At 46.1% G+C, this 16,762-nt stretch overlaps 2 protein-coding genes across 3 annotated transcripts in view; one reads left to right on the forward strand and one right to left on the reverse strand.

The window, feature by feature from the left end:
* IGHMBP2 (immunoglobulin mu DNA binding protein 2) overlaps window positions 1-713 on the reverse strand; it is a 43,110-nt gene extending 42,397 nt beyond the window's left edge. The window contains exon 1 of one of the 2 annotated variants that reach the window (XM_083839532.1): window positions 574-713. In XM_083839532.1, the coding sequence (XP_083695658.1) occupies window positions 574-662 (89 nt within the window). In that variant the 5' untranslated portion in view covers window positions 663-713. The remainder of the gene's footprint in view (window positions 1-573) is intronic. The other variant, XM_083839533.1, reaches the window with a different exon arrangement.
* MRPL21 (mitochondrial ribosomal protein L21) lies at window positions 656-16,458 on the forward strand. The gene is made up of 7 exons (XM_083839538.1): window positions 656-751; window positions 2,126-2,186; window positions 5,943-6,028; window positions 9,126-9,289; window positions 10,512-10,564; window positions 15,533-15,636; window positions 16,313-16,458. The coding sequence occupies exons 1-7, from the start codon at window positions 661-663 to the stop codon at window positions 16,375-16,377; spliced, it is 624 nt and encodes a 207-aa protein (XP_083695664.1). The 5' UTR covers window positions 656-660; the 3' UTR covers window positions 16,378-16,458.
* The last annotated feature ends 304 nt before the right edge of the window (window positions 16,459-16,762 follow it).

Genomic DNA, 16,762 nt, shown 5'->3' on the forward strand with positions numbered 1-16,762 from the left:
AATCCTATCTGTGAGCGCAGGTGCTATAGGGTGACTGTGGCAGGGTTCCCCATTGAGCGGGCTGTACATAGTGAGTACAGCAGCATTTCCTATAAGTGTCTGTAAGGCCCAGGCCAGCCAGGCTTCCCATAAGAGACGGGATCCTATAGGAGTCAGCAGGGTTTCCTGCATGTGGCAGCAAGTCCTACAGAGGTAAGTCTGGCAGGGATCCCCAACGGGTGTGAGCAGACCCTATAGGGGTGACTCCAGCTCATTTTCCTACGGGGCGAGTCTTTCCTAGGGGTGCCAGCAGACCCTACAGGGGCGAGTCCAGCAGGGTTTCCTATCGAGATGAGCCTTTCCTAGGGGAGCCAGCAGACCTTACAGGGGTGACTCCAGCTCGGTCTCCTATATGGACGAGTCAAGAGGGTTTTGTACGGATGCCAACAGACCCTACAAGGGTGACCCCAGCTCGGTTTCCTATGGGGGCGAGTCTTTCCTAGGGGTGCCAGCAGACCCTATAGGGGCGATCCCAGCAGAGTTTCCCCACAAGCGACGGCAGGTCTCGGGGACCACCTATGGGGCCGATGCTACCTGCTCTCGGCGAGCTCTGCCTCCCGCTCCTCCCGGAGCAGCTCCAGCTGCCGCTCCGCCGCCGCCTCCACCGCGGCCGCCGCCATCATGGCTCCGCGGCCGCCCCTTCCGCTACCGGGGCAGGGGCCAGGGGGCAGCGAGATGGCGGCGGCGGCCGCGGCCCGGCGGCGGGCGGCAGGTGAGGGGCAACGGGGACGGGGTCGGCCGAAGGGGGATCCCGGCTTCTCGGTCCTTCGCAGGGCGGCTGCTGCCCCCCGGGGGTGCTTGGCTGAGGGCTGGAAAGGAGGAGCCGGGGCGGGTTTGTAGGCAGGTGTGGGGTTTTGGTACGGGGGTTGTGCTGTGAGCTGCTGGTGCCCTCGTCCTGTGAAGGTTTGTTGTCTAGGGTTATTCGTGTGCTTGCGAATATAGCCTCATTAAATGGTGTCTTTGCTCATGGGACCATGTGCGTTTGGATTTAAGAGGTCTTCCCAAGCCCCTCTGCCATTCGTGTGGTGGCTGGGGGGTGAGAAGGCGGATGTTCCCGCGCAGTGTTCATGGGCTGCCATTTAATTAAACAAATTGTGCCAGAAAGGATGTTGTTACCCCCGAGGTGACATGGGGATGAGTCCCCGAGTGTGTGTTTCTAGGCCTCCATCTGTTTCTGTGAATTAACAAGGTATAGACATGTCCAGCTCCTTTCCAAGAATGCCGAAGCTGTGCTTAAAACGCAATTTAAGTTGTGGTAAACCACCAATTATTTCAATATTCATGTTTTAATGGCAGTACCAACTTCAGTGTTCAGGTGAACGCTATTAACTCATATATACATAGCTCTGAAAAGCATGAATACATCTTCCTAAATTCTTCTCCTGTTGTTCTTACTTCCATAGCTCTTTCATTCCTTTCTGGAATAAAAAGCCTGTCTGGGACAGTGAAAATCCAGACGTAGGAGCAGTAAACCCAAACCTGTTGCACCTTCCAGGTTTCCCTCGGTGTTGTGGCATCTGCATGGAGGCCACATGGCTAGTGAGTTCCTGGAAGAACACCTCCAGCGTCTTTTTGGATGGAAACTCTCTAAGGCTTAGTAAGAGTTGCTGAGAATCGCCTGATAAATGCCATGCAAGAGTTTCTCTCCCCGTTTTGGGGGCTGAGACATCCGGGAAGGATCCTTTTAGCAACATCAGTTAGTGCTCAGAATCAAGGGAGTGCCGTGCAGAGTTCAGATCACCTGTCCCCTATGCCTTTCGGTCACACTGTCCTTTAAAAGAGGTGGAGTGCTCGGAGTGTGTCCCTGTGAAATTGCTGTGTCCAGCTGGATGTGTCACTTGCAGGAGGAGGCCTTTCCCTTGCTCTCATACAACACTGCACGCAACTAACAAGTCCTTTGTGTATTTTCTTTTTCCTTCCATCTATCTTTGCTTATTGTGATAAAACTGAACAAAGCTTTTACAGGCAGAAAATGGTACCAGCACTGTGATGTTTCCTTTGACGTTGCTCTACTGTTCCTCACTAAGGCCTAAGAATCCAACAGTTGCTGCTTGTTTTTAATTCTTTTTCTCTCTCTCCTTTTTAGCTTTCTTGTTTTCATCTGCAGTTCGGCACCAGAGTTCCCAGAGCACGGCAGTGCAGGAAGGGTAATGTCAAATGACTCTCTGCTTTGATTTTTGCCCCCTGAAATGCTGACCTTCTGTGGGAGAGTGGGGAGATGGGGCAGGAAGGGCTGGGGGGCAGCTTATTTTTCCTTTGAAAGAGAGACTATGCAGATCCCATTGTCTGTCTGTCACTTCCTGAAAAATTTTAGACACTCTGTCTACCCTCAGTCATCTTTGCCAGAAGGCCAATTCTATTGATTTATGAAGTTAAGCAGGTGAGTAGAGAGACAGGTAACTAAATCCTCCATTTACCAAAGGGCTGCAATGTGGCTTAGTCCATAGTAAACAGCAGAGAAGCCACTCAAGTCAGGGCATTGCAGACTCTGAGGAAGGGGCCTCAGCTGACACTCATCTTTTTTGGTACAGGTGATCTATTATTCAGGCAAGATTTATCTCCTGGACAGTCTTTTCAGTATCTGATAAATATTGAACTTGCACTGCACTCTTTATGAATTGCAATTAAGAGAAGCTGCTCTGAAACACCAAGGCAGAAAACTTCAGGCTTCATTAATTTCAGCGCTTTTAGAACTGCTTGTTTGTATCTTTATTTTATTTCTTCTGCTGGGATCTAGCACCAAAATACCTGGATAGAGCTGCAGGCTGTGCTGCTTCTTGCTTTAACCAGAAGGGGACACTGCAGAAATAAAGAAATCCTGTAAGCAGCATCTGGGAGAAATGACAAGGTTCATTTCCATTCACTCTGTCCTGATGAAGAGTGCAGGGGGTGGTCTCTTCCCGCTGGTCCTCAGCGTGTGGGAACACAGTTTGGATCTCTGCCTCCGTGACACAGCATACAATGTTATTACTAAACTCTGCAACAAACCCACAAAGCCTTAGGACTAGCAATTTTTTATATAGAAAGTGTGGATCTCAGCCCACAGGAAATTCCCAGCTTTCCATTTGTGTTGGAGATGATATTTACTGAGCAACACCTTTCTTTTCAAATTAGAGAAACCAGGAGCTCTCCAATCATCTCAATGAAATCCAGGGTGAATCGTCCTGCCATGGACTAAATCTGAGATTGGCTCTATGGTATCATAGGTCCTTGCCTAAAAAAGAACTATAATCTGATGCCTTTCAGCCGTGTGTCCTGTTCTAAGTAAAGGCATTTGGCACCTCTCAGGATAATCTCTAAATGTAGCTGTATTGGCATCATGCCTTCTTTCCCTGCCCAGTGAGGTGTGTGCCACAGTTCTGATGAAAGCACTGCGTGTGCAAAGTGCTGTCCCTGGTTAGAGCAATGCTTTTCTCTCCAGTGTTTCTTTGAGAACAAATCAATAGTTTTTGGAACTGACTCTAATGCAGAGAAGTAAACAGTTGCCTCTGGTGCTCCTCCTTGCTGCTCCTTGTCCTAGAGATCTTGAAAAACAACTAATTACAAGCAAGGGCTATTCGCATTTTTTTCTGCTCTCACTCACGCTGTGAGTTTCACGTAGCATTTTATTTTTCAATTAACACCCTGCGGCACATTTGAGCAGAGTTAATTGTTGTTCAGCTCTGACGTTTTAAACAGTTTAAACAGGGTTCTCATGATTTAGTGCTATCTGCGCTGCTGTCGAGAAAGGCAGCATATGCACACGAATACCTGCAGTACCGATGGTACTGATGTCTTGAGGTAAGGTCTTGAGCCAAGTACCGATGGCTTGAGGCAGTAAAGAATTAGTTCAGTTTTCAGACAGGGGATCCCTCCCAGTGATAGTCTTGAGAAAAGCAGAAAGAATCCAGAATGACAGCTGGTGGGAATGTGTAGCTGGCTGCTAGCTGAAATACCCCTGGCTGTTTTCAGTCTTCCATTCTGTGTCAATGCCATGGCCTGCTTGCTTTCAAGCTCCCAGTTTATTCTCTAAACTGGAGGTGTCTCATGCTGTGACAGCCATAAACCATTTTCAGTAAGTAAGAGAGCAACAGCCAGGTGTAGAAAGCAGAGCAGGCTCTAAGTAAGATCTCTTGCTGGGGTGGTTTGCACTGTGATTGATCCCTTAATTGTGGCAGTGCTGAAAGATCCTGAAGGGGTCATGTTTGTAATGCTCAGGACTCCCCTGGATGATCCCCAGGAAGGCTTTCAGGGGCAAAAGTGAAGGCTTGAAATTGTGAGGCTCTTGTCTTAGCAGTATGGTTGCAGAGTGTTTTGGAAAGAGACATTATTAAAGCAATTTTTTAGTAACAACAGTGGAAGCTACTGTTTCAAAAAAAAAAAAAGGATTTAATTTGCATCTTCTAGCAAAATATGTTGAGAAATGATGTTTGTGCTTGGCTGGCTGGATTTGAGACAGCGCATGCTCCCACTCAGTTCTGTGGTCCACCTGAACCAAGTTGGGCATGGGTCTAAAAAGTCTTGTTAGATCCCTCTGCTAGTCCCTCCCCAGAGTGGTGTAGGTTGATGACAGACATCATGATAGCACAGAAGAGGCTTTTGGGCTAAATGTCTGTTGTATTGAATGCTGAATTGCACCTGGGGTGGGAGAAGCCATTCAGGGTACACAGCTGAAAGTGACAAAGGAAGAGCAGCCTCGTAACTCTCCTGTAAAGAACCCAGCTGTGGTCTTAAGACCCTCTCAAAACTATCTATTTAACAGAAGAGCATTACAAATAGAGGAAAAAAGGATGCGTGAGTCATTCATGTGTAGCGCTCGAGGCTGATTTAAGGATGCTCATTAGCCCTTTCTCCCTGTCAAAGGCACATTGCCTCCTCCCGGATGCTCTCTGCTACTGGATAACTGCAGGGCTTTGTACTTGGTACTGAAGTGGGACGAGGAGCATTTACGTGTTCAGCCTGTCAGCTGTGGTGGAGGTAATTTGTATATACATACCTAGAAAAGCTTACAAGTCTTTTGTCTAAAACTCAAGTGCAAGCAAGGCTTTGGGTAGGTCTGATCCCGCTGGAGTTTGTGATAAAATCCCAGTCTGTAGAAACGAGGCAGTGGGAAGTAACTGGTGGTCGCTGAGCTCGATCATCACTAGCACGTCTAGCTGTAGATGTCTGAACATCAGGGATAAGCAATAACAAGCAATAAATAGGTGAATTTTGAGTTAATTTTCAGTTGGTTGCTTTCTGAACTCTTTGTTTGTTTCACACTATTTCAAATAACATTCTGAAATGGAAAGTAAAACTAAAATCCATTTCCCCCATACTGAATTTAGTGATAGATGGGTGTAAAACAAACCAGCAACTGAGGCATTTATTGCTTTTACTTAAAGCTTGCTGCCATTCACGGTGGACCTGAATGATGTTAAGCCCTGGGTGCAGTGACTGTGTGTGGCAGAGAGTTTGCAGGCTGAACTCAGAAATGAGGCCAAGTGTTTTCTGCATGTGTGTGAACAGTCTTCTGAGCTGGGCTGCAGCTTCAGCACCTTTGTAGCATTTCTTGTGGAAGGTCTGGGGACTTTGCCATATCCAGTGTCCTGCATTGGATTAAGTCTTAGGGAAGTAACATTGCTTTTGTGTTGCCTGACACCCTCTATCCATAAGACTTAAGACCTGAATACAAACCCTCACCTTGTTCATGAGCTGCTACAAAGTGAAATGTGGTCTGTGGGAAATTGCCTTCTGGCGTGAGTGTGTTTTGGGGTGAGTCTTTCATACTGGCAAATCGTCAACTCTCCTGTACAACTTCTGCTCCCCTAGTGGAAAACCACTTTCTGCTCAATCTCCAGTTTCCTTTACCTTCTCTCCTCTGTGGTTTGCATTCCTTGGCAATATCTGTTTGCTACAGGTGAATCTTACCTTATCGTTCACAGACTTGTTGCCAAAACATCTCTAACTTCACCACCATGGCCTGAAGTGAAACTGCCAGATCCAGCAGAAGAAGCAAAGTATCATGCAGGTAAAGGTCTCAAGGCTCCAAGTGAAGACTAGTGCTCTGTTACTGCCATTCGTGGCCTGACTGAGCATAAATCACTGTCTTCAATGATTCAAGCTACTTCTTGTTCTTTTAATTTTTGTCTTCTTTCTGGCATATTTTAGTGTCACTGGCCTCGTGCTCTAACTGCTGGTATTAGAGAGTTGGGTAGATCATGAAGCCTCTTTAGTGTGTGACAGCTTGACAGGTCATAAAGCTGCCAAAGGAATCTTACCTGATGTAATGTGTTGCCACCTGAAATGTGAAACATGCATTTTGGACAGGAGGAAACACCTATTTCTCTTTTAGTGGATAAAGCAAAATGCTAAAGCCAGCACAAGCAGTTGGATAGTGGGCACATCAGAGAGCTGGTATTTTGTAGCAAATAAAACAGAACGCTAGAGCCAGCATAAGCAGTTGGGTAGTGGGCACATGACAGAGCTGCAGAGGTGTGACATAAGGCAACGAGCAGGTGGTAAGTGACACTGTTTAGTGAATGTATTCTTGTCCTCACATCTAGTCAGGACTGTTGAACGCAGCCAGTGGTCCTCCCAAAAGAAGCCCCTGGGCTCCTTTTCGGGAGGCTGACTCCTGAGCAGTCAGCCTCCCAAATCAGCAAGTGAGGTGCACGTAGCTGTTTAGCAACCGTTCTCATTGCTTGGTCTTACTACAGCATGTCAGGCTTCCACTTGTTACCACACACACACAGGTTCCCCATGGCAGGTGGGAATGTGAAAATCGAATACAGAGATGTGCCTAGCCTTATATTGCCCAGGTGGGGCTGTTGTCATCCAGACTGTGGTAGAGGTGGTAGCAGGGAAGCCAGCACGGGCACAAGATGTTTCTCAGAACTGGGGAGTAATGAGCCCCAGTGGGTGAATTTCCCTTACCATTGTGGTGGTGGGCAATTAGCAGTTGCCTGCTTTATGCAGGAAATGAGCTCCTGTGTTTATTAACAGGCTGTCCTACTGTATTGTTCCGTTAGCCTCTGGGACATCTATGAAAGGCACCTGAAAGGACATCTCTAAAGGCTCTAGACTGGAGAGACCCACGAAGTGAAGGAGAGTAGTTCTTGTACAAGGAGACAGTGACAGGAGAGAAGTAGAGCGGTGTCTGTATTTTTGCAGATAGTCTCCCATAGCGTAGCTAAAATGTGTTAATAACCGTGCAAGTGATGTGCTTTGGAGAGAGCCTCTTGCTCCAGGTCCCCTCTCTGGCTTCTTTTTTATCCTGCTTTTCCTTTCCTCTGTGATCCTGGGATTGCTTAAGTGACGGATGAGTGTTCTGTCCCAGAGCATGATTTGACCCAGCAGTGAACCATAAACTGCTCGGTTTGATTTGCTGACGCCCTGTGGTGAGCAGGGTCCCACGTTCCTCTGACTGCTTCACACGGGATCCTTGGGGCCATTGTGATTTCCGTGCCTCGTAACCTCCTACTGTTTATGAGCTTGCATCATTATCTCCTGGCTGTGCTTATCCAAAGCATACAACAGCCAGAGCATTTGAATTCTGCCTTATATTCTCCTGCTGTCTGTGGAAACAGCCATGGATATTTTAGGAAGGGTCGCTCCACATGGTGCTAAGATACAAGCCGTACTAACAATCAAATGTACAAGCGTACAATGCTTCCTGTCTAGAGATATTTGGAAGAGTTATCAACAGCTTCAGAGCCCAAGTACGTTGAAGAACACGTACCTTTTTCTGTTACAAAAAGATGAGAAAGCCCTGTGGGTAGAGAGTTGAAATTTGACAAGGAAATAACCCTTGTTAGACCATGACTACGCGTGTTTTTCTGGCTAGGGGAAAGCTGTAGGTCAGCACTTTGAAATTTTGGTTTTGAAATGCTGGCCACAGGACTGCTCATATACCTGGATCAGCAATTTGGAGCCGGAAGAAACTTATCATATCCCATTGTGCATTGGGGATGTAACAAAGAGAAGGGGATCGTGCTTTTCTGTGCACTTTTGGTAGTGGACCACTCTGAGTCAGAGAAGAGCACACAGTGGTCTTTTCTTCCGGAATGGCAATTGCAGAAACACAGAAGCTAAGCTCTTCATCTTAGTGAGGACTGCAGTAACTACTGTCTCACACAATCATTTCTATTTTCACCTCTACCTATAATAGTTTGCTTCTGCTGAGTTGAAAGTTGGACACTTTTAGAGTGTTCCTGTAAGGGCTGGGTTTGGTTTGGTTGCTAAATTCTTGTCCGTCCCAAACGGTCATTATATTGTGTTTACATTCCAAGAAAAAAAACGATTCAGCCACTTTTGAGGACAATGAAGAAAACCTACTTTTCCAGTTATAGCAAAGTTACTCTTTTTGTGAACAGCTCGAGAGGGTGGAAGGCTGCTATTTGGCAGGGGAATGGCACTCATTAAGAAATACCTTTTGATGTTCCCATAAAACTTGGTTTTGGCTTCACTGCACAGGAAGCTGATCACAGAAAACTGAGTTATGTGCATGTGCTGTGCAGGACCTCGTCCCTGGAATTTGTGCTGCTCCTGGCACCACCTCTGGATGTGTGTGCGTGTATAGGAAGAGCTTTTCTGGCAGTCTCTCCTGATTTTGCTGCAGGTACAAGTTCTCAGGCCAGGCTTTGTTAATATGCCTGGAGCACTTTTTCCTGCGTACTTTGCAGAACTCTTCCTGATGCTTCGGGGCGCCTTACAAAGTATTTAGGGTCCTAGTCCTAGTATTACTTGGGAATTGAGGATAGCTCCCTTCCAGATGTAGGTTGCGTGTTGACAAGCACTCTCTTCTGGAACGCTTTGTGTTTGAACACAGTGCCTTTTAGGATGCTTAAGATACAAGCCGAGAAATGAACACCCTTGGATTGACTGCACAATATATACATAGTTGTTTACTTCTGCATGTTTTTTTTCCAGCAACTAAAAGGCAAATACCTTTGTGAAAGGATGGCTCACACCCTGTAGAAAACAACATCGCTGTTGAGCCTTGCTTAGAGATTCCCAGAAGATTACAGTTTTAGGGGGAGAGCAGTGTGGCTGAATTAATTTTGATCAGCTCTTCACACCTTGTTGGGTTTTCTGCTCTGATTTTTTCCCCTGATGTTTGCCAACAGAAGTGGTACAAAAGGTGAACAATATGATCGCAGCAGGGCAGTACGGAAGGCTCTTTGCCGTGGTCCACTTTGCCAGCAAGCAGTGGAAAATAACCAGTGAAGACTTGATTATGATGGACAACGTGCTGGAGGCTGAATGTGGAGACCGAATCCGGATGGAAAAGGTAACGTGCCTTGTCCACAGTGCCTGTGATTGCCATGCTGTGCATGGGGCTGGAGGAAATGGCACACAAACATTCTGTGAGACAAAACCGAAAACCAGTTTTAGAAAAGTCTTGAAGAGTTTCTCTTGGATCTCCTGTTCTTACTCCAGCTGTTTGCCTTAGTTTTGTTCCAGTCTCAGTTAAGCTGTTAGTGATAATGTGATTTCTGTCGAGTGTGATTGGAATGAGTTGTGCCAGACTCTGGTAGGAGACAGATTTCTGTTGTACTAACTTCATCCAAAAAAAAGAGAAAATTACAGTTGTTTTTAGAGACGGCAGCTGAAGATTGTGTTTACCTTGAGACTGCAACACCCAAAACACTGACAGTGCTCCCAGAGGAACTGTCACCGCTCCGTGCTTTGCGAGATCCTTATCGTGCTGAGTGTCTTGGGTGGAGGGAGGGATGGTGCATGCAGGGGAGAATTGCCAATGTGCAATTCAATATATTTATCCTTAGCCATGCTTAACTAGCAGGAACTTGTAGAGGCTCGTTAATCCAAATCTTAAATGGAAGACTGAAGTGGGATTCGCTTGGCTTAGTATCTAGTTGGTAGAGCCAAGTAAGTGGTTAAGGAGAGATGGGCAGTTTTTCTACTTCATCCATTGCTTTGAAAGTCCAGTTTGGAGGCAACTTTTTCAGTCATGTCTTTGGCAGGTGGTTGAAATGTCCTGAAACAAAATGGTTAGTCCCTTGGTGGTGAATTCACGCCAGCTGTTCATTTCGTTATTGCCCATCTTGGGGCCTCATGGAGGAGAATGATGAAAGGGTTTCTGTAGAGATATGTTGCAATTGGTATAAAAAAATGATTTTAGTAGCTGCCATTCATTCAGATCCCACGCAAAGGCATAGTATTCTTCCCTGTATTGCTTTTCATATCTTTTACAACTGTTGGTGAGCCAGAACAGAAAAGTTCAGTGTGTTCTGATGACTGTGAAAGATACTTGTGAAGTATGTTTTAGTAGAATTAAGTTCTCCTGGAAGACTGTCTGTTTTATGAATCTGTTTCTAGCCTGTTAGCTGCCTTTTCCCACTGTTCCTCTCTAGTAACAGTGTCAGGTTTGAAACATGCATTTTAAAGCATTTTGGCTCCCTTACGGTGACTGCAGAATTTGGGAAATGTTGTTTGCCTTTCTTTCCGGGGTAGTGAACCACTGATATGTCTGATTAAGTTATTTTCCATAGGTTTTGCTGGTTGGTGCAGATGATTTCACGCTTATTGGAAGGCCGCTCCTTGGGTAAGAGGTCTCACACAAGAATTATCCTCTAAACTGAAGAGAAACATGAATTTATCAGCACTAGTTCTTTTCCCAGCCCCATGGGTTTTGAAAGAATCACCCATAAAATAAGCTCATCAGCCTCTGCTGACTTCAACCATTACCTCAATGCCAGGATAGAGCAGCAGTAACTATTCCTAAGGTAACTGTAGGATATTCACCTCTCTTGGGTCGGTTCTTTTTCCTCATTGTAAAAGCCTTGCACAAACTAGCAGTAAATCTTGCTCTTCAGCATCTTTACTCCCTAACCATAATTGCAGCGATAGCCATCTTAGAATAACCCAGAAATCCTTGCCCATCCCTTAATCTCATAATTTGAGTTGTTGTGTTGTGTTTTTTTTTTAAACCCACTTCCTTTTACCCATGTCTTAACTCAGCAGGTCTTAATCTTAATTTAAGAGTTCCCAGTTTTCCCTTCCTCCTAGTTACATGACTCCAGCAATCACAGCCCCAGCTCCGTCTTAATGCTGTCAGACTCGCTGTACAAACTGTCAGAACATCTGGTTCTTCAGCCTCTGCTTTACCAGAAGGAAGTGGTATGTGGACTAGGTGTTGCTGTTTCAGCTCCTAGCACTGGCTGGAAGCAAAGTCATCAATGGTATGTGGTTTTCCCCAGAACAGGAGGTTTTAGTGGTAAAGTACAGGTCAAGATAATGTGGCTTGCAAGTGCTTTAAGCATCTGGAAGCCCTGGCTGTGGTCTGGTTTCAGGCTAACCCACATGTTTGTGTTAGCTTGAACTGAAGCAGCTTTGGCAGAGGATGGCCGGATGAGGAGGAGCTTGCAGATCTGAGAAATATTTCCTAGTGGCTTGTAGATTCGAGTTAGAAATACCACGCGTTTTCAGGTGGGTTTGGCTTCTGAGGGTTTTCTGTGTTACCAGGAGGTTGTCCATATTTAAGAGGTATCGATAACATGTTTGCATATTTGATAACGCGACTTCAGCTGCGCTGGTGGTACCTGCCTCAGGTTCCCTGTGTTAGGCAGGATTACGAGAGCTGACAGCTCTTTGAGCAGTGCTGCAAAGAGCTCTGGAATAGCAGATCCTCAGGAGCCTTTGAATTACTGCCAGACACTGTTAGACTCGTGGAAGATTTTTAGGAAGGGGAAATACCGTTTTTAGGACTAGAAATGTCATCTTCCAGATACTCAAATAAGAGCCTACGTTCTGCAGACAGGGATATGGCACCTCAGGCAGGATGGGAGCACCGTCCTTCACCTGGTTCTCTTAACTGGTGGCACTGGAGTGGTTCTTTACAGCTCCCGGAGTGCTGCACTTGGCATGTGCCCCAAGAGCCAGGAGCTCCAGGACAGGAAGAAAACCATCTGTTTGGTTCCTGCAAGCGCTCTGAGCGTGCGGAAAGCCTTGTCAGTTGCTCGAGGCAGACCAAACTGCACATCTGCCGGCACTGGAGTGAACTGTAGTAACTTTGGCAGAGGGTGATCAGCGCGTGGAGGAGGCTGCCCAGGCAGAGCGAAGGGCTGCTGGGGAGATGCTGTCCTCCCCGTGAGCTGTGGGTTCCCCAGCTCTCCGCTACGGGCTGAGGAAAGCAGAACCCCATGCATTGCAGGCAGTTCTTTCACATAGCTCCTGGTTGTGCCTAAACCACAAACATTTTGGAGGGGAGATAAGAGCTTGGATGCGAACAAAGGCATTTTTGTTTTTCTGTTGTTTTAAAAATAAACACATCAGTGAGTGCTTGCACCAGTGTCTGCGTAAGACAGTTCGTTACAGCTGCACTCCCTGTTCTGACTTGAAGACGGGTAGGAACTTGTCCTGTTTTGGGCAGATGGTCATGTTTTAATTTTATGTAGCAGATACCTCCCAAGATGACACTTCTCTAAAGCCTTTAAAAAAAAACACAACAGTGCAACAAAACATATCTGCGTGGCAGAGGCTATTTTGGGAACTCTTAGCTGGCATCTACTCTGGAATCTTGGGTTTTGGTTCTGTTCAAGTAACTTGCTGTCTGGTCAGTTGGCACAGGGTATCAAGCGGTATGTGGCTGTACTTTGTTTAGCTGTATAATGCAAAAATTGTTGTGCATTTTTAAATCCGTGATTGGAAGCGAGCATAACTTTGGGCAGGTTTGTATTTCAAACCATCAGCTGAGTCCTCTCATCTGTTTTAGACCCAAGTGAAATGAGTGGTGCCTCTGAGCCAAAAAGTTGTGTTTATTTCTATACAAAGTACAGCTGATGAGATTTTTTTTTCCTTTTAATGATACCTACTTTTTCTCCTGCCACCAGACCATTTTTGCAATGGCTTCAGCAGCAATGAGAAAGTGCCTTAGGCTCTTCCAGACAGCCAGGCTAGGATTCAGTTACCTTCTGCAAGGACAGAGAGGGCTCGTTGACATGGCTTAAGCTGTTAACCTCTAAGAGTTATGATCCTTTTTGTAGGGACCAGGGCTGTAGTTGGCCTGGATCACTTGCACTGCTCGCTGACAATACCTTTTGTTGGACTGATCTCTGATGTTTCAGTATGAATTTTTCTGGCCTCCTGCTAAAATCTGGTAGATGTCCTTTTTCATGAAATGTTTTCCTTCTGAGAGCTGCAGGCCTGACTATCTCAGACTCTGGGAAATGTGTGACCCCCTTCTTATTTTTATGGGCATTCCAGTCATACCTAAAACATTCAATAAAGATTTTTATTTTTTTTTCTTGGGCTCTATTTTGCTGAGAACTTTTATGTTTGTATGCACTTCACCAGCGAGCTGGCTTCTGCCCTGCTTCAGCCTTTCAGCCAGCGGGTCTTGGTGTTTAGTCCAGCAGAGAGGGGGACTCACCGGGGACCGTTGCCCTTGAACCTTGACTTGCGGAGTGAAGCTACTGCCTTAATACTCAGCTGTGCTCAACAACACCCTTAAAGATTTGCTGGAAAGCAAGTCAATGTCCATAAGCAGCATCAGGTAGATGGTTATCTGCAGATGTGTCAGTGTTTCTCCCCTCAGCTGAATGCTACTCGAGGCTTAGGGCAGCTAGTGTGGTCCGGCAGCAAGAGCTGCGCCGGGGTAGCTTGGCTGTGCTGCTGCAAACCCTGATTCTCCTGAGAGCAGCACGGAGATTTCAGTGACTGGCTCCTTTTATCTGGCCTGGCTGCTGTCCAGTTTGCCCATGTGATCATCATTAGTGAGTTTCTTACATGCCTTTACCGTCCAAGCCTGTGAGAAGTCAGTGGGAGTTTAGATTTCCCTTTGCTTTCAGTGGACAGAAGTTAGGCCCAGAAAGTAAAGCTCCCTAATTAGAGTGGCAAAACACAGCCAGCCCCTGGAGTGCAGTCTATTTTTTTGGTTTCTTTCCTAGTCTTGCAGTGCTTGTTGTGTATTTCAGTAGTGCTGTTGGTCCTATTGTTGAATCTGGATAACACCCTTTAGCTGGGATGTCAGGGTCACCCAGTGGTCTCTTAAAATCTAGATAATCTTATGTCTATTTTCCTCTGGGCTAGTCAGTAAATGTAAATTTATCATTTTTTTCCTCTGGCTGTCTTTCTCTCCTCCCTTAAGGATTTAACCTCTGATATATATTATACCCCAGAGGGTAAATGTTAAGAGAGATGCTAAATGTCTCAAAGCCTTTGGCCTCTTAGTGACCTTGTTGGAACAGTGAGGCTAGATGGGCTTCCCTCCTCTGCCCCTGAAGTGCAGAGTCGTTTGTCAAGAAAATGTTCTTTAACTGTTTCTGGCAGCCAAGTGAGCATGCTAATCAGTTTTTAATGGTATTTTGCAGTGATGCTGCATGAAAGAGCGTCTCTTCCTTCTCCACTGTGGCTATTGATTAAAACTAAACTTCCCAAAGCTCTTCTCTGGAGGCTCTTACCTTCTCAGAGAGGAGGCATTGTGCAGACGGATAGCTAGACCTCCAGCACATACCTCAGATCCCCTTGTTTTCCACCTCCGATGTTCTTCAAGTGGCAGGTAGAATTCCCAGTGCTCTTTTTTTCTAACTTCAGCAGGACTTCTCCTGATGTTCTGCAGATTCCCTGGCTGGGCAGAAAGTGTTTATTTGTGTGTGTCAGTAAGCTAATGCAGAGGGACAAATTACTCTGATTTTAGTCAAGTGTGAAGGAAGTACGGGCTGCATTCTTCTCTTCTTCTCCATCCTAGGGGAGGAAGGATGTTTACTTGCTGAGAATTCTCATGTGTAGTAGTGAGATTTAGAAACAATTTGAGTCTTTGAGTGGTCTCACCACTCAACCTGAACTCCCCTGGTTGCAGTGAAAGCTGTACATGAAATCCTCAGTGAATCCCTGTCCTCTCTTCCAATCTGGGGTAAACAAGCAGGACTGACCAAGAGTGGGAGGCAGAAGAGAACCATGTGGGAGAAGAAGTGACTTGCTCCAGCAGCCAATTAGCTGTGCTTCCTGCTAAAAACAGTGGGCCAAATGTTTTTGCTCAGCCTTTGGCAGAACTCGATCAGGTGAGAAAATTGTGAAGATTTTATTCCAGCTGCCTGGGATGCTGTACAGAAGAAGGAAGGAATTCTGTGTTGACCAGCAGAGCACAGGAGAAGGGACCGTGTTTGTTTAATCTGTACAGTAAGCAAAGTAGAAAGATCATGTGAACATGCCAGGAGAATTTACGCTACTGTAATCCTACAAGTTCCTGCAGGATTCTCTTACTACTGCATTCTTGGGTGTTTCTAGTCTCAGCTCTCACGTGACAGAGAGGTACTGCCCTGCAGAATAGCACATCACTTGCCTGATTCATGGACAGCACCTCGAGGCTTTTGCCTTTGCACCATGAAGGCAGCAAGCTGACAGATTTCCCTCCTCCTTCCCTGGTGACTTTGTAGTTCCTCCATATCTGGGCTTTGTAGGGCAGGGTGTGTTACCTGGGTGTCATTTTTCTCCCCAGAAACCTACCCACTGACAGGCAGAGAATGTAAATAATTGAAACGTGGTATCTTTTTTTTTTTGGTTTATTTTCAAGGAAAGAACTCGTCCGTGTGGAGGCTACTGTGATTGAAAAGACGGAGTCGTGGCCAAAAATTAACGTGCGCTTCTGGAGAAGGCACAATTATCAAAAGAAGAAAAGTAAGATGTAAAGAGTACAGAGCTTCCTTCCCTGCTGTTCTGTGGCTGGGTCTGGGAGGGGAACATACCACGACGTAGGGGCAATACCTGGGGAGGGAGATTTGTTCAGCATACCCTAGGACTCCTCATGGCACAGCACCTCTTTCCCAGCCTGCTGCCTGAGGTGTGCACGCTGCATTCAGAGCACAGTGACTTTATCCTTTCTCTCTAGCACCCTTTGGTGAATAGCTTTGGAAAAGACCTTTCTGGGGGGGGGGGGGGGGAAAGTTCCAGGGCAGAAAAGCAATTTTGTTCTCCTTCCAAAGCCTTGAATACTGGATATTTAATCACAGGTACTAACAAGCTTTAACAGTACACGTGGCAGGCTTTTTGATTGCCAGACGACGGCCCCTTCTCAGATATGACTGAGAGGGAGAAAAGTTATGACTGCTCTTTGCAGAACAGACACTAAAACGTTGAGCAATCTGACACGGTCCCATAGGAGCTCTGCCTTGTGCCATACCAATGGTATGTAGCTGTCCTGCCAACATGACGCTATCTGCCAGCATGCCCCCTCCTAGGCGTTGTCATGCCTTGGCATGCCTTAGACTGATGCAGCTAAGCCTTCTGAAAGGTATGTAACAGTTTTTTGTGCTATCATCTGATCTTTTTTTTTTCTCTTTTCATTCTTTTTCAGTCATCACAAACCCGCAGACCGTCCTCCGGATAAACACCATAGAAATTTTCCCCTGTTTGTCATGATTGATTGATCGGGTGTTGTATGGCTTAGGCTTATTATTGCTTTAGGCAATTTTGGAAATAAAACTGCTTCGTCATTGGAAACTTCTGGACTTCTTGCTATTGTCTACAATGGAAATCTATATGTAATTTCTTTTTTAAAAAGCAAAATGAAATGGTTTTGTTAACTATTATTTCAACTTTGGTGTTTGTTTGTTCAGCGTCCTAAACAACCCAGGATCCCTTGCTAGCTGCCAAGCTGTTTCATGCCGATACGGTCTCCCTTTTCCTGCACACCTCTCTGACTTTAGTTTATCAGTGTCTCAGCTAAGTCTTAAAAATATGTGGGGCTTCACTGGCTGCGGAAGAAGATGGCCATTGTCCTCTGCAGTCCCCGAGATGAGGCTCT

The sequence above is a fragment of the Anser anser genome (genome assembly GCF_964211835.1).
Source record: "Anser anser genome assembly, chromosome: 5".
Lineage (NCBI taxonomy): Eukaryota > Metazoa > Chordata > Aves > Anseriformes > Anatidae > Anser > Anser anser.